This window comes from Balaenoptera ricei, chromosome 1 (assembly GCF_028023285.1).
Source record: "Balaenoptera ricei isolate mBalRic1 chromosome 1, mBalRic1.hap2, whole genome shotgun sequence".
In the NCBI taxonomy this organism is placed as follows: Eukaryota; Metazoa; Chordata; class Mammalia; order Artiodactyla; family Balaenopteridae; genus Balaenoptera; species Balaenoptera ricei.
The window spans coordinates 118599573-118623370 of record NC_082639.1 but is presented as its reverse complement, the minus strand read 5'-3'; the positions used below and the strand labels follow the sequence as shown (position 1 = coordinate 118623370).

Here is a 23798-nt window from a genome sequence, read left to right as displayed (position 1 = left end):
TCTAGAGCTAAAAGGAAAATGTAAATCTGCTCTAACTTTATCATTTTACAGATCAGGAAACTGAAGATAGGAGAGACAAGTGATTTGCCCAAAGTCAAATAGTAAGCGACACAATTGGGGCTAGAATGCAAGTCACTAAGGCCTGTATCTATGAATTATTTAAAAAACATTTTCCCTCACATATTTATAATGTGAAGAAATATCTTTTCTTAGAATGCAGTTTTGCTTTCAGGAAATGTTTTCTTCCCTCATTATGAAAAATCTGAAATTTTATGAGAAGGAAACTATCAAAACTTTAAACTATCAATTATTAAATCCTACCTGAAGAATCAGGGTAACTTTAGATGTCTTTCTTTAGAAGTCATTCTATTCTATAGCTAAAAGTTTGTCCACATCAAAGTAGACCATATATTTTAAATTTTTTCATGGTATTCAATATACAAAAGTAATTTTAAACATTCATTGAGAAAAATTTCCTTCTTTGTCTCTGCAAACTCCATCTCTACTAATCTTTTGAACAGTAGGACATAAAAAATAAGGTAAAAAGGCACAAATAAACAGCACTTTGAGCCCTAACATTTATTTAGGACTTGCTCTGCACAGTCTGATGTACATTGCAACAGACCTTGTAGAAAGACAAAACAGAAGGAATAGACTTTATCCCTGCCCAGAGAAAGCATGCAACCTAAAAAAGGAGCTTAAACAAATGCATATGAAAAACACATTATAAAATAAAGACTATTAAATAGAGCACAAGAATAACGAACAGTTGGAAAATTTTCCTGACTCAGATGGACTTGCCCACTATCCTGAGAATTTTGAAGACTTCAAATTATTCATGAGTTATAAGTTCTTTGTGCCCATGGCTATTCTACTTACAAGTCTAGTTACACAGACTGTTGAACAATCATTTTTCAAACATAAAACAAGTTATATTACAGTATGCAATTGAAAAATCCAAATAACAGGTTGTTGTTTTTTTTCTAATGTTAGCTAGGAATCTGTTACAGAGCCAAGGAACAAATGACTAAATCCCCTAAAACCACACAACAGTAACTCATATTTAACAAGGAGCTTGAGATCAAAAGTTTCTGATCTCAAGAATCCGGCATGCCATATAGAGAATGCATAATAAAATGCATTTACACATGCATAAAAACCACTCTTCTCTATGAGAAGTTCTAGGGTACCAATCATTAAAATACTGTCTATTTTGGCTAAAGTACTTCCTTTTTAAGACACAGAAAAGATTTTTTTCCCTCAAATGTTTTAAAAAGAAACTAGAAACTCTCAAAGCCTATTTATTCTATTCTCTTTGTTTGAAATCTGAAGCTATACTATAACCTTTCAGACCATTAAGTTATTCTTTACTATTATCAAAGTGTAACCTAATAAAGCACTTAATCTACAATCAGGTAATTAACAAACAAAAAATTTTAATTGTTATTCAATAACTCCAGCAAAACTGTCCAGCAGATTTGGCAACAAAACATGGTTGGCTTCGGAGGAACAGAGTAATTTTGCTATTTAAATATTCTGCAATCTAAAATGCAGCACCAGAATGTAAAGGAAAAAAAAATCATTGTATTAAATTAGAACACTTCAATTATTGCCCTAGTTCTACTGCTTACCATTTTTGTGTCCTTAGAGAAGCTACTTACCCTCTCTGTGCCTCAATTTTTCCATCTGTAAAACAGGACTAGGAATACTTACTTTATTATATGTAAGGAACTAACAAGATGATATATGTGAAAGGGGTTTGTAAACTATAATGGCCGTATACATTAAAGGTGTCCGTATTTGTATATAAATGAAAGAGAAAATGGATATATAATGTTACTGATGAAATCATTAAGTAAACTCAGGTTAAGTGGATCCTCAGACAACTCTGTTCTATTTTTTACAATATGCTTAAGACCTGGATAAGAGTAAATCTCAAAGTAAGCTAACAATTATTTAGAAAAAGCCCTCTAAAAGAAGGTTTTTCAAAAAGTCTTTAAAAAGTCTTCTAAGATAAGGCTTTTTTTAATGCAAGTATCTTTCCAAACTCATTTAGTCACATTTTTTTTTCCAGCCAGAGAAAGAATCTGGCTAAAAGGCCATGAAAGCAGAGATAAGAAAATGGCCAAACTCCAAGATCCATGTGCACACTCAAGTTGTGAAGTTCCAAAACAACAGGAGCTGTATCCTTTTGAAGTAGACTTTATAAACTAATTTCCTTTGATTTCTAAGGAAATTCCTCTTGCCTCTGAAGATCTTATATAAAGTTATATATACTAAACAAAAATTTCCAAGAAATAAATAATATACATTAAGAAAATATGCCATTCTTCCAAGCATGTATTAGGTATTAATCTAGGCATTAATTTAGAAAATATCATTGCCATTCTGTGAAACTCTTTTATGGCCTTCCATGAGAATAAACCTTTGGCAAACCTTTTGAACCAATAACATCACCAGTCAACCTTTCTGCATTAATTAGCATCTTTCCTATTCTTTGTCCAAAGTTTCAAGTTTCTGGCTCATGCTGCTTGAATCTGTAGAGATACTAGACACCATCCCTTCTCCACAAAAGAAAGCAGTGAGGTCTAACAACAATCCACTCCCAAATGATTCAGCCAAATATTAAAAAACGAGGATGCAAGTACCTCAAAGTTCTCCCTATTGACTATTAAACATTTCACAGTCAAACATTTCACCAAGGTGATTTTTTTTTAGCTCTAAAGCTTAGATTCAGAAACAAGCGCAAAGCTGATGCATCTCTGGCTAGTACAACCATAAATAAAGAAAAGACAGGTCATCTCTAACTGAACTTTCTGCTGGACTTCAGCACTGTTTGTTACTTCTTAGATCAGTAAAATAGATTTAAATTTCTCCAAGCAAAACATGTAAATATACCCTTTAAATGATTATGGAAAACAGTGAACTTCCATCACTGTGACTTCTCTTAGTGAATCATACTTAAAATTGTCCTGTTTAATAAGCACCGAGTGGCTAGCATTGTGCTGAGTGTCAGGAGTGGTAATAAAAAAGCACGTGGCACTTCCTGCCTTTCAGAGGCTTATGATACAGATGAGAAGACAAGCCTTTTAGATCAAACAACTAGGGACCAATACAAGAAAGAACTTTTTTTTAAAGCAGGTGTTGTGTAGCATTAATAAACAGTTTATGAAGCTATAAGGGCCCACCACAATCATTTTCTCAGAAGAGTGGCCCAGGCTGTTCCTTCTGCATAGCTGCTGGCTTACAAAGCAAGAGAATACATTTAATGAAATCAACCCTATTTCCCTGGTCACAAAAGAATGGACCACGGATCATGAGCCAAGGTTATCACAGCAATTCTACCCAACTATATATATAATCAGATCCTCTTTCTGCTTGGGGAGTCTGAATGAGCAACGTGTGAAAAAGACTAAAATGGAATTACTGAAGCTGCTGTTGAATCAGGAATGACAACAAGCCACTATTCCAATTCTCCATGAGGACAAGTGTACGTTCCAAGCTATGAAGCATAAGAGTTGGTTTATTAAATAATGGTATACTAAACAGTCAATAGCTACATCTACTTTTTTAGATATTAAAATATTTTGTTAAACACATGTCCAATTATACAATAAAACCACATGGTTTGCTTATTGGCTCTGTTAAGTCTGGTTTATACTAAGCAAAAGAAGCATGAGGCATGAGAATCCCTATATTTCTTAATTTCTAATGTAACTGCACAGCATCAATTACAGTAACTTCTGTCAATGAAATTAAGAGCCTAAATGAAAGAAAAAGTCTACATCTTTCTACACAAGAAATGATGCCACTTACCTTTTTGATGAAACTGTTAGAATATTTTATATGGAAAAATGAAAAAAAAACTAAGCATGAGATCATTATGTCTTTCATTTTCATTTTAGCAAGAAAAGAACAATCCAGTATTTAAGAATCAAATTCCTGTCCAATGACACAATTTATAGTCATGATGATAAAATTAACTTCCTTATCCCTACTGTTAAAATAAAGCAAGAAAGAAAAAGTGAAAAAGGATGCTGTCTCTCTCTAACTACTGTTATCTAGTTAAGTTCATGCTTATCCTCACTTTACCTTGATATAAAACACTAAGATATGATAAATCAGTAATTAGGAAATGAAAAACTCAAACAGAATGTGAAAGAGAGTCCTAACAGTTTTCTTAAACATGAGACTGTTTCTTCTACAACATCAAAGGATTGGAGGGAGGGTGATAAATAATTTTCTAGTAGCACTTTTCACAGCAAACTAATGAGAAGTAGCTTTTACAAATGCAAGAAACGCAATGCATTTATTTAAAAAAAGAACACCATTCATCTTCCTTTGTAAAAATACAGTCCCTTTAAGGCTAGGATAATTTTCTTCATAACAAATACTTGTTCTCTTCCCTAGAAAAATGTTACTAGTCATGAGGTCAATCTGTGGCTGGACAATTGCTACTTTTAATATATATTGTACTGTTTTCATCAAATAATAGAGAAATTATCCCAAACCTAAGAAAATGTATTCAGCTATTTCAGTGTTAAAAATATTCTTTTGTGGTAACTTCCATAACATATACTTCAACACATTCATTTTAACATCTATCAAGTCTCTTCTTCATAGTGCTGGATCCCGTCTTAAAAAGTTTACTCCCCCCCCCCCAACCCCCCGCCAACTTTAAACATGATTGTGTCAACCCAAAGCTTATACTAAGTTCTGGTCAGCCAATACAGTTGGAGCCTTGCTGAAACCCTGTTCTCAGCTGCCCCCTTGCTGCTGAAAATGAACTTGGAGGCTGGCACAGTATAGAAATATACCAACTGTGTCTGAGAGAACAGGCTGAACACAGGAAATTTTTGAGAAAAGGCAGAAATCATGAGATACCATCACTATAGTATTCCAAATCTCCTAACATATTTGATTAATAACTAAAAACACATGAAATGTTTGGTTTCCCTAATCTTCAAGTGTCAAAGTTCTCTGGTCCAAAATTCTGAGCTGCTAGATATTTATACCTTAGGAAAAGCATTGAGTTAACTGAGAATTTCAGTGACAGTGAGTGGTGACAATAATCAGAGAATGAATCGTTTATTGTTAGCATATGCTTATTTCAATCATACACTCTCTACATTCTTTAAAAAAAAAGACAAAGAAAAAGAAAAACCTAGGATACAAACTACCAAGGAATTCTAATTCATTCATGTGTTACTGGATTAACATACAGCACTGTAACCGAGATATTCATATGGCAACTCTAGGCAGAATGTATTTTCATTTTAGAGGAAAAGCAGATGGAATGAAAGTAAGCTATGCATTTTTTCCCCATTTAGTCTCACATTTGTAACATTCAAAAGTGCTCATATAAACATTTACTTTTGTATAAGCTAACTGATTATCTTACACATTCTTCACTAACAAGAGTAAATGCTTGATGAAGGACAGAGAAAAGAGGGATAGAAAGTCTCAGGAACATAGCCTGACAAGACATTTTTATGTTTTTACTTCTCTGTTGGTTATAAACAAACAATATGGCTATAGGGATAACAAAGAATAAAAATCAATAAGCAGCTTATATTTTCTAAATATTGCCTGACTGATATCAACTCCACGTTCCTCTTCATAACCCTGAACAGCTCAAAATCAAGCTTGTATTATAGCACTTAGACTGTTCCACTCATACAATTTATTTTATATTGCTTCCTATCTCTCATATCTTTTTATCTTCCACAGCATTCAGCTCAGTGCCTCGTATATAGCAGGTATTCAAAAATATTTCTTTTATTCTTTCAAAGTGAACTTACCCTTCGAAACGACACAACATAAAACGTGTCTCCCCTTCTGCGGATGGCTTCAAAAAAGTCTTGATAACTTCTGGGTGAAGCATAATATACCTGTAGCTCACTCCCTGAGTTCCTGCTGAAGTAAGAAAATGGCAAAGTGTTCTTTAACTAATACATTTCTATCCTCTCAAAAATGCTTCCCATTCTAAGGTAACATCTGAATTATAAGAATCTCTCTCAACCAAAATATTAGTAGCATTTTGGCAGTAATTTTTATAGTAACATTTTGAAAAGCTCAAGTTCGGGATATTTGTAAGATCCAATTCACTAAAGCCAAAACTCTCATTTCTGTATCAAGGCTCTAAAATGTACCAGTCAAGTGCATTGCAAAGCATGTAAAAAAAACAGAAGTACCAGAAAATAGATTTCTGCATTGGTTTGCATGATTTTAAAATTTTGGTAACAAAAATTAAGTCTGAGGAAAAGTTATTTTTCACCATTCTGTCAAATCTGTGAAGGCGCACTTGTCTATGAGGCTGTGTGAAAGGTGAAAAGCACTTTGGATTTGGAAACAAATAGACCTGGCTCTGAACTCCTGCTCCACCTCTCAACTGGGTATTCTTGGGGAAATCAATCTCTGAGGAACCTCAGTTTCCTCATCAATAAAATGAGGGTAACCACATAAACCTTTCAGGGCTGTTACTGGGGTCAGAGATGTTAGTACCAAGCATGCGTCCTCTTCCATGGGAGTCGCTCAACAATTGCTAGCCATAGATATTAAAAGTACCATGTCAGTGCCTTGGTAAAATTATAACTAAAACTATAATACCTCAAAGCACATCTTATCCCCAAAGATATACTCAAATGATATTAATATAGTTCTTAATAAGGTTTTCAGGGTCTTTTATTGTTTAGCACAATAGGCCAACACCCAAAAGTTAGAGTTAAAAACAAATACTTCATTTTTCTTCAAAAAGAAAAATCATATATATTTCTTTCCTATATGTTCTTTTATGTCTTCAATCAAACTTTTATTAACTTAAAAGGAGGGCAAGATTGACCTAAAAGGAAATTATAACTGAGTCATAAGAACTTCCTTTGAAATAATTTCACGTGCTCAAGAGGCCATCTCTGACTATAATATTTTGAATATACAGTCAATTCTTATTATTTATGGTAGTTATAGCCCTATAAAGTCAGTGCAAACACTGAATTAGCAAACACTGAACCATTCTCCTAAGGGAAATACAGGTTAGGTTCCTGTGAACGCTTAGTTACAGCATCTTTTTTTCCCTGAATTTTTTTAAATTTTTTTTTTTATACAGCAGGTTCTTATTAGTCATCAATTTTATACACATCAGTGTATACATGTCAATCCCAATTGCCCAATTCATCACACCCCCACCCCCACGCCGCTTTCCCCGCTTTGTGTTCACATGTTTGTTCTCTACATCTGTGTCTCAATTTCTGCCCTGCAAACTGGTTCATCTGTACCATTTTTCTGGCTCCACATATATGCGTTACTATACGATATTTGTTTTTCTCTTTCTGACTTCCTTCACACTGTATGACAGTTTCTAGAGCCATCCACGTCTCAACAAATGACCCAATTTCGTTCCTTTTTATGGCTGAGTAATATTCCATTGTATATATGTACCAAATCTTCTTTATCCATTTGTCTGTCGATGGGCATTTAGGTTGCTTCCATGACCTGGCTATTGTAAATAGTGCTGCAATGAAGATTGGGGTGCATGTATCTTTTTGCATTACGGTTTTCTCTGGGTATATGCCCAGTATTGGGATTGCTGGGTCATATGGTAATTCTATTTTTAGTTTCTTAAGGAACCTCCATACTGTTCTCCATAGTGGCTGTATCAATTTACATTCCCACCAACAGTGCAAGAGGGTTCCCTTTTCTCCACACCCTCTCCAGCATTTCTTGTTTGCAGATTTTTTGATGATGCCCATTCTAACTGGTGTGAGGTGATACCTCATTGTAGTTTTGATTTGCATTTCTCTAATAATTAGTGATGTTGAGCAGCTTTTCATGTGCTTCTTGGCCATCTGTATGTCTTCTTTGGAGAAATGTCTATTTAGGTCTTCTGCCCATTTTTGGATTGGGTTGTTTGTTTCTTTAATATTGAGCTGCATGAGCTGTTTATATATTTTGGAGATTAGTCCCTTGTACATTGATTCGTTTGCAAATATTTTCTCCCATTCTGAGGGTTGTCTTTTTGTCTTGTTTATGGTTTCCTTTGCTGTGCAAAAGCTTTTAAGTTTCATTAGGTTCCATTTGTTTATTTTTGTTTTTATTTCCATTACTCTAGGGGGTGGATCAAAAAAGATCTTGCTGTGATTTATGTCAAAGAGTGTTCTTCCTATGTTTTCCTCTAAGAGTTTTATAGTGTCCGGTCTTACATTTAGGTCTCTAATCCATTTTGAGTTTATTTTTGTGTATGGTGTTAGGGAGTGTTCTAATTTCATTCTTTTACATGTAGCTGTCCAGTTTTCCCAACACCACTTATTGAAGAGACTGTCTTTTCTCCATTGTATATCCTTGCCACCTTTGTCATAGATTAGTTGACCATAGGTGCATGGGTTTATCTCTGGGCTTTCTATCCTGTTCCATTGATCTATATTTCTGTTTTTGTGCCAGTACCATATTGTCTTGATTACTGTAGCTTTGTAGTATAGTCTGAAGTCAGGGAGTCTGATTCCTCCAGCTCCGTATTTTCCCTCAAGACCGCTTTGGCTCTTCGGGGTCTTTCGTGTCTCCATACAAATTTTAAGATTTTTTGTTCTAGTTCTGTAAAAAATGCCATTGGTAATTTGATAGGGATTGCATTGAATCTGTAGATTGCGTTGGGTGGTAGAGTCATTTTCACAATGTTGATTCTTCCAATCCAAGAACATGGTATATCTCTCCATCTCTTTGTATCATCTTTAATTTCTTTTATCAGTGTCTTATAGTTTTCTGCATACAGGTCTTTTCTCTCCCTAGGTAGGTTTATTCCTAGGTATTTTATTCTTTTTGTTGCAATTGTAAATGGGAGTGTTTCCTTAATTTCTCTTTCAGATTTTTCATCATTAGTGTATAAGAATGCAAGAGATTTCTGTGCATTAATTTTGTATCCTGCAACTTTACCAAATTCATTGATTAGCTCTAGTAGTTTTCTGGTGGCATCTTTAGGATTCTCTATGTATAGTATCATGTCATCTGCAAACACTGACAGTTTTACTTCTCTTCCAATTTGTATTCCTTTTACTTCTTTTTCTTCTCTGATTGCCGTGACTAGGACTTCCAAAACTATGTTGAATAATAGTGGTGAGAGTGGACATCCTTGTCCCGTTCCTGATGTTAGAGGAAATGCTTTCAGTTTTTCACCATTGAGAATGATGTTTGTTGTGGGTTTGTCGTATATGGCCTTTATTATGTTGAGGTAGGTTCCCTCTATGCCCACTTTCTGGAGAGTTTTTATCATAAATGGGTGTTGAATTTTGTCAAAAGCTTTTTCTGCATCTATTGAGAGGATCATATGGTTTTTATTCTTCAGTTTGTTAATATGGTGTATCACATTGATTGATTTGCATATTTTGAAGAATCCTTGCATCCCTGGGAGAAATCCCACTTGATCGTGGTGTATGATCCTTTTAATGTGTTGTTGGATTGTTAGCTAGTATTTTGTTGAGGATCTTTGCATCTATATTCATCAGTGATATTGGTCTGTAATTTTCTTTTTTTGTAGTGTCTTTGTCTGGTTTTGGTATCAGGGTGATGGTGGCCTCATAGAATGAGTTTGGGAGTGTTCCTTCCTCTGCAATTTTTTGGAAGAGTTTGAGAAGGATGGGTGTTAGCTCTTCTCTAAATGTTTGATAGAATTCTCCTGTGAAGCCATCTGGTCCTGGACTTTTGTTTGTTGCAAGATTTTTAATCACAGTTTCAATTTCATTACTTGTGATTGGTCTGTTCATATTTTCTATTTCTTCCTGGTTCAGTCTTAGAAGGTTATACCTTTCTAAGAATTTGTCCATTTCTTCCAGGTTGTCCATTTTATTGGCATAGAGTTGCTTGTAGTAGTCTCTTAGGATGCTTTGTATTTCTGCGGTGTCTGTTGTAACTTCTCCTTTTTCATTTCTAATTTTATTGATTTGAGTCCTCTCCCTCTTTTTCTTGATGAGTCTGGCTAATGGTTTATCCATTTTGTTTATCTTCTCAAAGAACCAGCTTTTAGTTTTATTGATCTTTGCTATTGTTTTCTTTGTTTCTATTTCATTTATTTCTGCTCTGATCTTTATTTCTTTCCTTCTGCTAACTTTGGGTTTTGTTTGTTCTTCTTTCTCTAGTTCCTTTAGGTGTAAGGTTAGATTGTTTACTTGAGATTTTTCTTGTTTCTTGGGGTAGGCTTGTATAGCTATAAGCTTCCCTCTCAGAACTGCTTTTGCTTCATCCCATAGGTTTTGGATCGTCGTGTTTTCATTGTCATTTGTCTCTAGGTATTTTTTGATTTCCTCTTTGATTTCTTCAGTGATCTCTTGGTTATTTAGTAACATATTGTTTAGCCTCCATGTGTTTGTGCTTTTTACATTTTTTTCCCTGTAATTCATTTCTAATCTTATAGTGTTGTGGTCAGAAAAGATGCTTGATATGATTTCAATTTTCTTAAATTTACTGATGCTTGATTTGTGACGCAAGATGTGATCTATCCTGAAGAATGTTCCGTGCGCACTTGAGAAGAAAGTGTAACCTGCTGTTTTTGCATGAAATGTCCTATAAATATCAATTAAGTCTATCTGGTCTATTGTGTCATTTAAAGCTTCTGTTTCCTTATTTATTTTCATTTTGGATGATCTGTCCATTGGTGTAAGTGAGGTGTTAAAGTCCCCCACTATTTGTGTGTTGCTGTTGATTTCCTCTTTTAGAGCTGTTAGCAGTTGCCTTATGTATTGAGGTGCTCCTATGTTGGGTGCATATATATTTATAATTGTTATATCTTCTTCTTGGATTGATCCCTTGATCATTATGTAATGTCCTTCCTTGTCTCTTATAACATTCTTTATTTTAAAGTCTATTTTATCTGATATGAGTATTGCTACTCCAGCTTTCTTTTGATTTCCATTTGCATGGAATATCTTTTTCCATCCCCTCACTTTCAGTCTGTATGTTTCCCTAGGTCTGAAGTGGGTCTCTTGTAGACAGCACATATATGGGTCTTGTTTTTGTATCCATTCAGCAAGGCTGTGTCTTTTGGTTGGAGCATTTAATCCATTCACGTTTAAGGTAATTATCGATATGTATGTTCCTATGACCATTGGGGTTTGCCTTTGTAGGTCCTTTTCTTCTCTTGTTTCCCACTTAGATAAATTCCTTTAGCATTTGTTGTAGAGCTGGTTTGGTGGTGCTGAATTCTCTTAGCTTTTGCTTGTCTGTAAAGCTTTTGATTTCTCCATCGAGTCTGAATGAGATCCTTGCTGGGTAGAGTAATCTTGGTTGTAGGTTCTTCCCTTCCATCACTTTAAGTATATCATGCCACTCCCTTCTGGCTTGTAGAGTTTCTGCTGAGAAATCAGCTGTTAACCTTATGGGAGTTCCCTTGCATGTTATTTGTCGTTTTTCCCTTGCTGTTTTCAATAATTTTTCTTTGTCTTTAATTTTTGCAAATTTGATTACTATGTGTCTCAGCGTGTTTCTCCTTAGGTTTATCCTGTATGGGACTCGCTACACTTCCTGGACTTGGGTGGCTATTTCCTTTCCCATGTTAGGGAAGTTTTCGACTACAATCTCTTCAAATATTTTCTCGGGTCCTTTCTCTCTCTCTTCTCCTTCTGGGACCCCTATAATGTGAATGATGTTGCGTTTAATGTTATCCCAGAGGTCTCTTAGGCTGTCTTCATTCTTTTTCATCCTTTTTTCTTTATTCTGTTCCGCAGCAGTGAATTCCACCATTATGTCTTCCAGGTCACTTATCTGTTCTTCTGCCTCAGTTATTCTGCTATTGATTCCTTCTAGTGTAGTTTTCATTTCAGTTATTGTATTTTTCATCTCTGTTTATTTGTTCTTTAATTCTTCTAGGTCTTTGTTAAACACTTCTTTCATCTTCTCCATCTTTGCCTCCATTCCTTTTCCGAGGTCCTGGATCATCTTCACTATCATTATTCTGAGTTCTTTTTCTGGACGGTTGCCTATCTCCACTTCATTTAGTTGTTTTTCTGGGGTTTTACCTTGTTCCTTCATCTGGTACATAGCCCTCTGCCTTTTCATCTTGTCTATCTGTCTATGAATGTGGTTTTTGTTCCACAGGCTGCAGGATTGTAGTTCTTCTTGCTTCTGCTGTCTGCCCTCTGGTGGATGAGGCTATCTCAGTTACAGCATTTTTATCAACTGATCAATATTGAATCTTTTTTATGTGTTTCTATTTAAAGACACTTTCTTTAACAAATGCTGTTCACTCATTAACACTGAACTCAGAGTCAATAGCACTATAACTCATGCATGAATGAAGCTTACTTAACATGTGTATTTTCTCCACATGGCACAATACAGCTTTCTCAAGCTTATGAACACTAGGCAGCACTTCAGTACTATGCTTGGGGGCCATTTTAAAGGAAGAATTCACAAGCAAAAATCATAAAATGTGAAAACTACGGCACTAAATAGACCTCAAAAAGGACAACTGTTTACAGTATGAGAGCTGAAACAGGAAGGCAAAGTATTGCTTTGTTAAACTTTTGGGAATGCAAATGACCATGAAAGCACTTTCAGTATTGATTTTGGGGGTACAAATAAATTTTTGCAAGTAAGTGGATTCATAAATACAGAATACATGAATAAGCAAGGTCAACTATAATTCACTTTAAAACATTTTTTAAAGACTATTTTTTAAATAGCAGTTTCAGGTTCACAGCAAATTTAAGAGGAAGGTACAGAGATTAAAAACATTTTTAACTAATGAAGAAATAATATACATATATTTTTAAATATACACATAGTAAGTGAATGAAATATTCTGGTTACAGAGAACTGTTAGTTTCTGCATATATCTGAATTATCTATTTCTACAAGATAATGATGAGAACAAGTTTAAGATGGAAGAGAAGTGTGTATTTCAACTTTACTGAAATCCTAGGTATTTAAAATTCCTGGGACCTCCCTGGTGGTCCAGTGATTAAAACTCCACGCTCCCAAAGCAGGGGGCCCGGGTTCGATCCCTGGTCAGGGAACTACATCCCACATGCCACAACTAAGAGCCCACATGCCGCAACTAAAGATGCCACACACGGCAACGAAGATCCCACATGCCACAACTAAGACCCGGAGCAGCCAAATAAATAAATAAATAAATAAATAATAAAATTCCTTAGCCAAGAGCTTCCACACTTTCTTACCTGATACTAGTCGTTTCTGTGTATTGGACAGCCATGAGCTGAGAATTTGAGCCCTGTTCCAGAGCACCCTGAAAGAAAAAAAATGGTTAGATGTCATATAATGAAATTATATGAAAAGGTTCCTATATTGACTCATTCTACATTTACTAAACTTCATTAAAGCATCCATAAACTTTTTTTGGTTTTTTTTTGGCTGCTTTGGGTCTTCGTTGCTGCACGCAGGCTTTCTCTAGTTGCAGCGAGCAGGGGCTACTCTTCGTTGCGGTGCATGGGCTTCTCATTGCGGTGGCTTCTCTTGTTGCGGAGCACAGGCTCTAGGCACACGGGCTTCAGTAGTTATGGTGCACAAGCTCACTAGTTGTGGCGCACGGGCTTAGTTGCTCCACAGCATATGGGATCTTCCCAGAGCAGGGATCGAACCCGTGTGCCCTGCATTGGCAGGCAGATTCTTAACCACTGTGCCACAAGGGAAGTCCCCATAAAGTTTTTTTCATGAATATACTGACATATTAAGTTCACATAACTAAACACCAATATAGAAATTAGAACTCTTTTGGTCACATTCTGGGCTGAGAGATGTGTCTTACAGACAGTAAGACATTTAAGGCACTTCCCACAAAGATTAAAGAAATAGCCCAAAAACTTAGTCCAAGTATCACAAGTTTTATGACCAAGTCATACAAGTTATTACTGAACATATAACAACTTACATTTGTCTAAAATAATTATTTTCCCAATGAAAATTTCCTGAAGTATGAAAGGTCCATAATGAAACTAGATCCTATTGTTTACTGAGTTAAACACAAAGTTCTTCATGCTTAAATACACCTGTGGACTAATCCATCATTAAAGAGATCTCATCAATGATTCTTGGCCAGAGAACAGTCCAATCTGGAACCATTAGTGGTCCACACAGACGACACTGGAAACCTGTCTTCCACATAGCACCTGCTTTGCACTATGCCTTCTTATATACCCCAGCAGCTTTGTAAGCTGATCTTCAAAAGTTTTATAAGAGTATCAGAGTTCAAGAGCACATTACCAATTATTATGTTAGGAAGTGACCTTACTATTACTCTGTCAAACAGTGACTTGAATAACTGTTTAATCATAAGATTACTAGCATTTGTTCATAACTATATCCATCCATCCTTCCTTCAGCAATCAAACTTTCATAGAGTGCCTACTACATGTACTGGTGCTACAAAATTTAACATTTGACTTTCGCCCTCTAGAAGCTTGCAGTTTAACTGGGAAGACAGATATGTGGAAATGATATAATGTGATGCTAAAATAGAAGAATATACAAAGGGTTAAGGGAAGAGAAGAGGGAACAATTTTGTTTGGTGGTAGATGGAACCAATATGCAGGGATGAATAGAGGGCTTCCAATTTCTGGCTCTGTAACAAGTCAGGGGTCTAATTTTATGAAAATCTAATGTCAGTCTTACATATAGTAAGTTTAAAAATGTGTTAAACAAAAATAAAAAGAGCACAGATAAAATGAAAAGAAAAACAAATACATTTAAATAATAAAATACTGTATTTATTGATATGCTTATCAAGTAAGTAGTAAATCAAGCCAAAATTAAACTACAGCTAGTGGATAAATATAAAATTTAAAATAAACAGATTAAATAGCTGGTGAATTTTAAATGATTTTGCTACTCTGGCACACATGAAATTAGCAGAGAAGTCTGAAAGAAGCCAGACTTCTTTCTCTACGCTCAGAAATGAGTGGGTAGGCTTTAAGGAAAGCTGAGTTACAGAGACATCAGGCAAACAGCAACTGAATATGCCATTTACCTATCCAAGATTTACACCAATAAACAAAGGGACTTCTGAAAACGTGGCCATGAACTTCAGCATTTTTAGCTATGTGGATTTAGCAAAAGGTCACAATCAGCAAAAAAAAGCGAGACAGACATTTACATAGAAATGAGAAAGATGTTAAAATCTCCAATTATGTTGCAGATTTATCTGTTTTTCCCTTTAGTTCTGTCACTTTTTTGCATTATGTTTTTGAAACTTTGTTACTTGGAGCCTATACATTTAGAATTGTTATGACTTCTTAATTTGTCAAAATATAAGGCAAAAAACTCATTTAGGCCAATAATTTTAATCTAATTTTTCTTAAAGCCCATTTTACCAGCTGTGTGGAATTCTCTACTGGCAATTATCTCTTCCTGCCCCCTTTTTGCTCTTCCCCTGTATAACAAGGGATGAAAGCCTGAAAACTATATTACCCAAACTTTTTTGCTACCAGGGTCTAGACATAATTTAGGTTCTACAAATAATATATACTTGTACCAGATTTGGAAAGCAGAAGGGAAACAGAGTCCATTTTTCCTCCAGCCATGGAGGCAGCTAACGTGTAGGCTTTGGCAGACTGGACACTGTATTCCAACATCAGTAAACAGCTTTGGGACTCTGAGGTAACTGTGACATTAGTAATGAAGTACTAACAACCAATAAAGATGCCATAATAGGTGAACAAAAGTGCCAGAGAGCACCAGAGAAACACATACTGGATAATCATGGAATCCCAAATGTCAGAGCTTAAGCTCATTTAGACTAACCCTCATTATTTTAAGTTGAAAACAGTCCCTTAATGGTTAAAAGTCCATGTTTCTCAACATACTTTTAATGTACTTAGGAACCTATCATGTGCTGCTTCCACTTAGTCTCCAAATAATCAAATAGCTAAGGAATTTCCATTAGTAGATAAACAGGTAAACCTGGTGAAAGATATCCCATCCCAAAATAAAACCTCTTCCTTGATTCTTACAGCTACTCCATTTCTCTGTTTCCATTAATGGGGATCATCCTGAAACAATTTTCTCTATTTCCTCATTTTATTTTTACTTCCTGAACCCACATCACTCAGACTTTTGTCATCACCACTCCAATGAGATGACCTTCATCAAAGTCACTAACAAGTTCTAATAATCAAATCCAATGGTAATTTCCCAGTCCTCATCTTAATCAACATCTCTTAACCTTTGTAACAGTAAATCACATCCTCTTCCTTAAAAACTTTCTTTGCTTGGGTTTTTGGATACAACTATCCTACATTTTTTCCTATTCTACTGGCCAGCCACTCCTCTTCCTTCTCAAGTGCTGATTTTTCCTTGTCTTTCAGCCTCTAATGTTGAAGTTGTTCCAGGGTTCAGTTCCTTACCTCTTTTCTCTTCTTTTTACCTTCTCTCTAGGTGATATCATCCCAAATTAAACTACCAGTCTTAACCTCTCCCCTATACTCCAGACCTGGATATCTGAGTGCCCACCTGACTTCTCCACTTGAATTTCTAGTAGCCATCTCAAACTTAATATATCTAAAACTATTTTTTCTTGCCTCCAACTCCTCCCCTACTCTCAGTCTCAGTAAATGGCATCATCATTCATCCAGTAGCTATAGCATAGGAATTATCACTGTTTCCTTTTTATTTTACAACAGCAATTTCTATCATCTATACTTCCAAAATATATTTGGCATTCAAGTACTTTCCTCCACCTTCAAATCTACCGCTCTAGTAAGGGCCGCAATAATCTCTCACCTAGACTACTGAAATGGCTTAACTGGTCTCCCCTACATCCACTCACGTTCCCTGCTGTGGTCTACTCTGGGTAGCAGTTAGAGCAATCTTTTAAAAATATAAATCAGATCAAGTCACAGCCTTGCTCAAACCTCTCAATGCTGTCCTCTCACACCTAGGATGAAAACCAAAGTTCTCACCATTGCATATGAGATTTGATATGATTTAGCCTCCTCTGTCTTTCTGACATCATCTTTGGCTACTCTCCCCTTAGTCACTGTAATCCAGCCTTATTCAACTTCTTGATGTTCCTCAAATATGCAAACTGTTTCCTCCTGAGGGTCTCTATACTTTCTATTCCCTTGGTCTAGAAGCTGTTTCTCCAGATTTTCTCCTAGACCTTCACATTTTCTCCTTCATTTTCTGCCTATGGCAAAAGCTATGTTCTCACCAAACCCCTTCTTCATCCCAAGCACATAGGAAGACTACATTTGCCTAACCTTCTGCAAGGGAGGCTGGGAAAAGCGACAGAGTTTTAGTCAACTGAACATTGACTAAAGTCCAGGCCTGATCCCTAAAGCATGCTGCATAATCTTCCAAACTTTCTTCCCCAACACCCAAAGCTAAAAGCAAAGGATTTCAAGTTGCTGGGCTACAATGTGGAAGAACCTGGATTCCTCAGTCACTGCTTGGAGGAAAGCCGTTCTAGAGAGCTACCTCAAACTCTGGGTGAGAAACAAATTTTTATTCCATTAAACTACTGAGATTTTGAGGCTAAATGTTATAACAGCTGGGAATAATTACCTTGACAATAACTTACTCATGTGGAATCTCTTTAGAGAAGGATTCTCTAACCACCCAATCTAAAATAGCCACTCACCTCTCAATTCGAACTCTAACTTCCAACCCTGCTTTTTCTTTAGAGAACTTCTAATTTTTAGTATGTTTATTTATTTTTTAATTTAATTTTTTCCCTCATGATGAGAACTTTAAAGATCTACTCTCTTAGCAACTTCCAAATATACACTACAGTATTATTAACTATGGTTATCATGCAGTAAACTACATCCTCATGACTTCTTTATTTCATAACTGGAAGTCTGTACCCTCCACCCACCACCTCTGGCACCCACAATCTGTTCTCTGTATCCATGAGTTTGTTTTTTTTTTTTTAAGATTCCACATGTAAATGAGATCATATGGTATTTGTCTTTTTTTGTATGACTTATTTCACTTTACTTGTTTATTGTTTATCTTTCCCATTAGAATGTAAGTTCCACGAAGGCAGGGATTTTATCATACCCTCTACTGTATTCCCAGGGTCTAGAACAGTACCTGGTTCATTATTACTACCACAGGTAACATTTGCTGGGAGCTTGCAATGTGTCAGTCTAAGTGCTTCAGAAGTAGTAATAAATAGTTGAATGACAGAAAGACTATAAATGGTGCTTTGTGGTAAACAACATTAAGATAGAAGCCCAATTTAATAGGTTCTAAATAAGAGCTGTCATTAACCTGTAGTGCTACAAGTCTAAGTACAAAAATGCCCTCCATGGAGATGTGCCTTCACTTCCAAGCTGTCCTACATTTGAAAAGCTCTAAGAACAGGGGAGATAAACAGTATCATTTATTATATTATTTGTGCCAAAAACATGTCATACAGATGTCCATGCATAAAACCCCTGGCTTGAAAGCAAATTTGAGGGAGAGAGCAGGAAACAGCACTGTGCCTGAGCAGGAAATACTAGTGCTGTAAAACGTAAATGAGTGCTGTGAAACCTGGGAGAAGGGCTTCAATGGCAGTGACACCTGCTTCAGTAGCAGCAGGAGGTAATGGGAAGTGGCTAAAGTTCAAGCTTCCCAAATGTTCCAAGGAAGAGAGCAAACCATCTGCAGGAAGCCTTCTAACAAATATGCCAACTACTGTTCAAAGACAAGCAGAAACAAACCTGAAGAATACGGGTTTTCTGTTGATTATTCGTCGTTCTTCTCGACTTCGTCCTTTCCACTTCGTGTCTATGAACCCACCCTCGAAGTTCATGATTTAACCTATAAAATAGCTTAATTAGTTAAACATATTTCATAGAAAGAGATGTCTCACCTTTGGTTGGAAATGAATTTAATCATATTCTGAGGTTCCAAAGAGCATTCCAAGTGCCTAATGGTTCAATATTCTTTTTTGATTTGAGAAAGCTAAGACACTTAATGTTAAGTTGTTTTTAATGACATGCATTTTTATATGGTAGCCTCCTCAATCATGAGTTCAAATTCAAAGAAAATTAGAGCTAAATACCTGGCAAACATCAATATTGGATGCAAAGGTTTTTCCACAAAAAAGTATTTCCTGTTTCTGCTCCTGGACTATGTACACACAATACTGGAGACACTGGAGAGCATAAAACAAGTCACAGGACTCCTAACAACAAATGGATTCATTAAAGCCTTTGAAAATCATGCTTTTTTTGGGAGTAGAAAAAGAATGAATCAACTGCTCAGGAGGAGAAATTTCAAGGTACTATAATCCAAATTTTCCAACACTGGAAATTTCAAAAAAAAAAAAAAAAGGCCAGTTCAAATATAACTTCCCTTTATTTTGCTTACTCTTTAGAGCAGTTGTGAAGATGTCAGACTATACTTACTTAACTATAGTTGATTACTACGTATCACAAAAAAACTGAAGCAGTTTTTGAGGTTCAAAGATAGGATCCAAAATCACAGGAAAAAATTCAAGGGAAAAGTAGATAAAGAAAAGTACACTAATGTGAAAGTGACTCCAGAATCACATATCTTCAAATTATTATCTTCCTAATTTGAAGAAAAAGGTACTTTCCACTATGAATGTTACCACTGCAAGTCTAACACTTACCCTGAATTTTTATATTAATATCATTCTTCAGTTTTCAAATAAGACATATTTAAGTATACAACCCCAATACCATCACATGAAATAGACCCATCACCATCTCTATCAGGTTGCTGGGGAAACTGGACAACAATTGATATGCCTATGGTTATTCAATAAATAATTCAGAGTTTTCTCAACCACTTGGTTAATCTGAACAAATACTTTTCTAGGTTCCAAAGCTAAACACAGGAACCCACTCAGATATATCTGCAACAACTGACAACACTCACCTGAGAGATTCTGTTGTGTTAATCAGGGGCTGACAGGGAGGTGGAGGAATATAGAGTAGCGGTTCTTCAGTTAGCACCATCAGGGCTTTGTCATTTGAAACAGAATGATCATATCTGAAACACAGATTTACAAAATGTGTTGCCTTCTGTCTTAAATTCCTAAGAAGAAGATTGCTATAGGAAAGTCATTGCTAGTATTAAGTTTTCATGGAAATAAAAATATTGTATAAACAACAAAGTCCTACTGTATAGCACAGAGAACTAGAGTCAATATCCTATGATAAACCATAATGGAAAAGAATATGAAAAAGAATGTGTGTGTGTGTGTGTGTGTGTGTGTGTGTGTGTATGTGTGTATACATATAAAACGGAATCACTCTGCTGTACGGCAGAAATTAACACAACGTTGTAAATCAACTATACTTCAACAAAAAAAATTTTTTTAATATTGTAAATAGAACATACTGCAAGAAAGAAGTGAATGTAATTTAAAAAGCAGGGACGTATAGACCACAGAGCACAAATTTCATTTTCCAATTTTCTACAGAGATTATCATGGTAGTTCACATTTACTGCTGAATTATTATGTACCCGAAACTAGGGATACAATGATAACACATGGCTCATGTCTTCAATGAGCTCAAGGCATACACAGTGCTGCTGGAACAGAGGTGGTGACAAAGTAAGAGGGGAAACTGGAGGAAAGACCCACTGATTGATAGGAAAGACTTATGACTGATAGGAAAGTATTATGTAACCAGGACTGAAGTTTTGTGGTCATTCTCAACTCTGTGATAACAGAACTGAATAGTCTCCTTAAAACAGTGTGTGTGGTAGGGGAAAGGAAAAGCATAAAATACTTGGCAGGAGAAAAGTATAAGCCTTGAAAAGTTAAATATAACTTTTAGAATCCCTAATAAAACACCAGAGTGACATTAACCAGTTATTCTATTAGCTTCAAAAAATAAACTTTCCTAATCATCACAGTGATCTATATCATGCGAATTCATATCCAGGGTGTGATGTAGGGAGTAAAATCTGAGTTGAAAATTAGAATCTGAACTGAGGGCATTATTGTTATTTATTCCCTTCAGTTGGCTATTTTAACCTTTCTCACTAAGAAATCTTAGCTCTATCTTGAATTTCTTTATATACAATACTCTGGATTTAGAAAACTGGATATATTAAAATCCAAAAAGAAAAACTATAAACACAAAATTGGACATAGCTAGATTTGTACTTTTCATTAATTCAATCAACAAATATTTACTGAATACCAACTGTGTGCCAGGTACTGTGCTAGGTGCTGGAATTCCAATAGGGAACAAGGGAAATGAAGTCTCCATCCTCAAAGACCTTAATGGAGAAGATGGACCAAATACAAGAAAACAAACACATAAAATAAATCCAAACTGTGGTAAGAGCTATGAAAGAAATAAACATACGGTTGAAATAGAAAACCAACAACAATGTCTACTTTAAATAAAATGGTCTGAAAAGGAGATGGTATTTAAGACAAGGCATAAAGGATGAGAGGAAGCCAGCCCTATAGAAACTGGGGTAAGAGCGTTCTAGACACAGGCAGGTGGGACAAGGGAGGGTTTAAGGAACTTAAGGAAAACTACTCACCAGCTGAAGAGTTGTGAGCAAGTGAGGGAGGCACAAGATGAGGTTGGAAAGACAGAAACCAGATTATGATAAGGAATACTAAATGTAATAAGAAGCCACAAAAGGGTGTTAAGTAGAGAAGTGATATATTTTAATTTACATTTATGCCTTGCCATTGTTACCAAAAACAGTTTTGATAGAGGCAAAAGGGGAAGCTGGGAGACCAGCTAGAAGAGATCTATAGCAATCTGGGCAAGAGCTGAAGATACTATGGACTAAGGTGGTGGCAATGAAGATGAAGAAGAATGAACCAATTCAAGATAATATTTGGAAGGAACATCAACAGCACTTGTTGAAAGGGAGGAACCAGGGTTTCTGGCTTGAGAAACAGAAATGAAGAAGCCTGTTGTAACCATTTTATCCTGGGTTGTCTGGTGGGCGAGTGGTGAAGCAGTCCTCTCACAGATGAGGGAACATGGTGCTGCTCCCAAGTGCATCGTAGTCTCTGTCTGTACAGTGCCCAAACCACAAGGCTTGATTGATCCAGTTTCACTATTTCCACCTGAGCTGAAAAGGGCCTGCCTCTCTCAGGATCCTTGTGGAGCAGTGTGGCTGACAGGGTCTTGGTGCTCCGGCCAGGTGTCAGGCCTGTGCCTCTCAGGTGGGAGAGCCGAGTTCAGGACATTGGTCCACAAGAGACCTCCCAGCTCCACGTAATATCAAATGGCAAAAGCTTTCCCAGAGATCTCCATCTCAACGCTAAGACCCAGCTCCACTCAACAACCAGCAAGCTCCAGTGCTGGACACCCTATGCCAAACAACTAGCAAGACAGGAACACAACTCCACCCAATAGCAAAGAGGCTGCCTAAAATCATAATAAGATCACAGACACCCCAAAACACACCACCAGACACGGTACTGCCCACCAGAAAGACAAGATCCAGCCTCATCCACCAGAACACAGGCACTAGTCCCCTCCACCAGGAAGCCTACACAACCCACTGAACCAACCTTAGCCACTGGGGGCAGACACCAAAAACAACAGGAACTATGAACCTGCAGGCTGCGAAAAGCAGACCCCAAACACAGTAAGTTAAGCAAAATGAGAAGACAGAGGAACACACAGCAGTTGAAGGAGCAAGGTAAAAACCCACCAGACCAAACAAATGAAAAGGAAATAGGCAGTCTACCTGAAAAAGAATTCAGAGTAATGATAGTAAAGATGAACCAAAATCTTGGAAACAGAATGGAGAAAATACAACAAACGTTTAACAAGGACCTAGAAGAACTAAAGAGCAAACAAACAATGACAAACAACACAATAAATGAAATTAAAAATTCTCTAGAAGGAATCAATAGCAGGATAACTGAGGCAGAAGAACGGATAAGTGACCTGGAAGATAAACTAGTAGAAATAACTACTGCAGAGCAGAATAAAGAAAAAAGAATGAAAAGAATTGAGGACAGTCTCAGAGACCTCTGGGACAACATTAAAGGCACCAACATTCGAATTATAGGGGTCCAAGAAGAAGAAGAGAAAAAGAAAGGGACTGAGAAAATATTTCAAGAGATTATAGTTGAAAACTTCCCTAATATGGGAAAGGAAATAGTTAATCAACTCCAGGAAGTGCAGAGAGTCCCATACAGGATAAATCCAAGGAGAAACACACTAAGACACATATTAATCAAACTATCAAAAATTAAATACAAAGAAAAAATATTAGAAGCAGCAGGAAAAAAGAACAAATAACACACAAGGGAATCCCCATAAGGTTAACAGCTGATCTTTCAGCAGAAACTCTGCAAGCCAGAAGGGAGTGGCAAGACATATTGAAAGTGATGAAAGGGAAAAACCTACAACAAAGACTACTCTACCCAGCAAGGATCTCATTCAGATTCGATGGAGAAATTAAAACCTTTACAGACAAGCAAAAGCTAAGAGAATTCAGTACCACCAAACCAGCTTTACAACAAATGCTAAAGGAACTTCTCTAGACAGGAAACACAAGAGAAGGAAAAGACCTACAATAACAAACCCAAAACAATTAAGAAAATGGTAATAGGAACATACATATCGATGACTACCTTAAATGTAAATGGATTAAATGCTCCCACCAAAAGACACAGACTGGCTGAATGGATACAAAAACAAGACCCATATATATGGTGTCTACAAAGGACCCACTTCAGACCTAGGGACACATACAGACTGAAAGTGAGGGGATGGAAAAAGATATTCCAGGCAAATGGAAATCAAAAGAAAGCTGGAGTAGCAATTCTCATATCAGACAAAATAGACTTTAAAATAAAGACTATTACAAGAGACAAAGAAGAATACTACATAATAATCAAGGGA

At 36.2% G+C, this 23798-nt stretch overlaps 1 protein-coding gene across 1 annotated transcript in view; it reads right to left on the bottom strand.

Annotated features, from left to right (window-relative positions):
* The window catches only part of ATF6 (activating transcription factor 6), a 225394-nt gene that overhangs the window by 124244 nt on the left and 77352 nt on the right, over positions 1–23798 (bottom strand). Inside the window, exons 11-14 of the mRNA XM_059935010.1 lie at positions 19834–19947; positions 18648–18747; positions 13164–13231; positions 5802–5916 (exon numbers count right to left, since the gene is read on the bottom strand). Coding sequence (XP_059790993.1) covers positions 5802–5916; positions 13164–13231; positions 18648–18747; positions 19834–19947 — 397 coding nt within the window. The remainder of the gene's footprint in view (positions 1–5801; positions 5917–13163; positions 13232–18647; positions 18748–19833; positions 19948–23798) is intronic.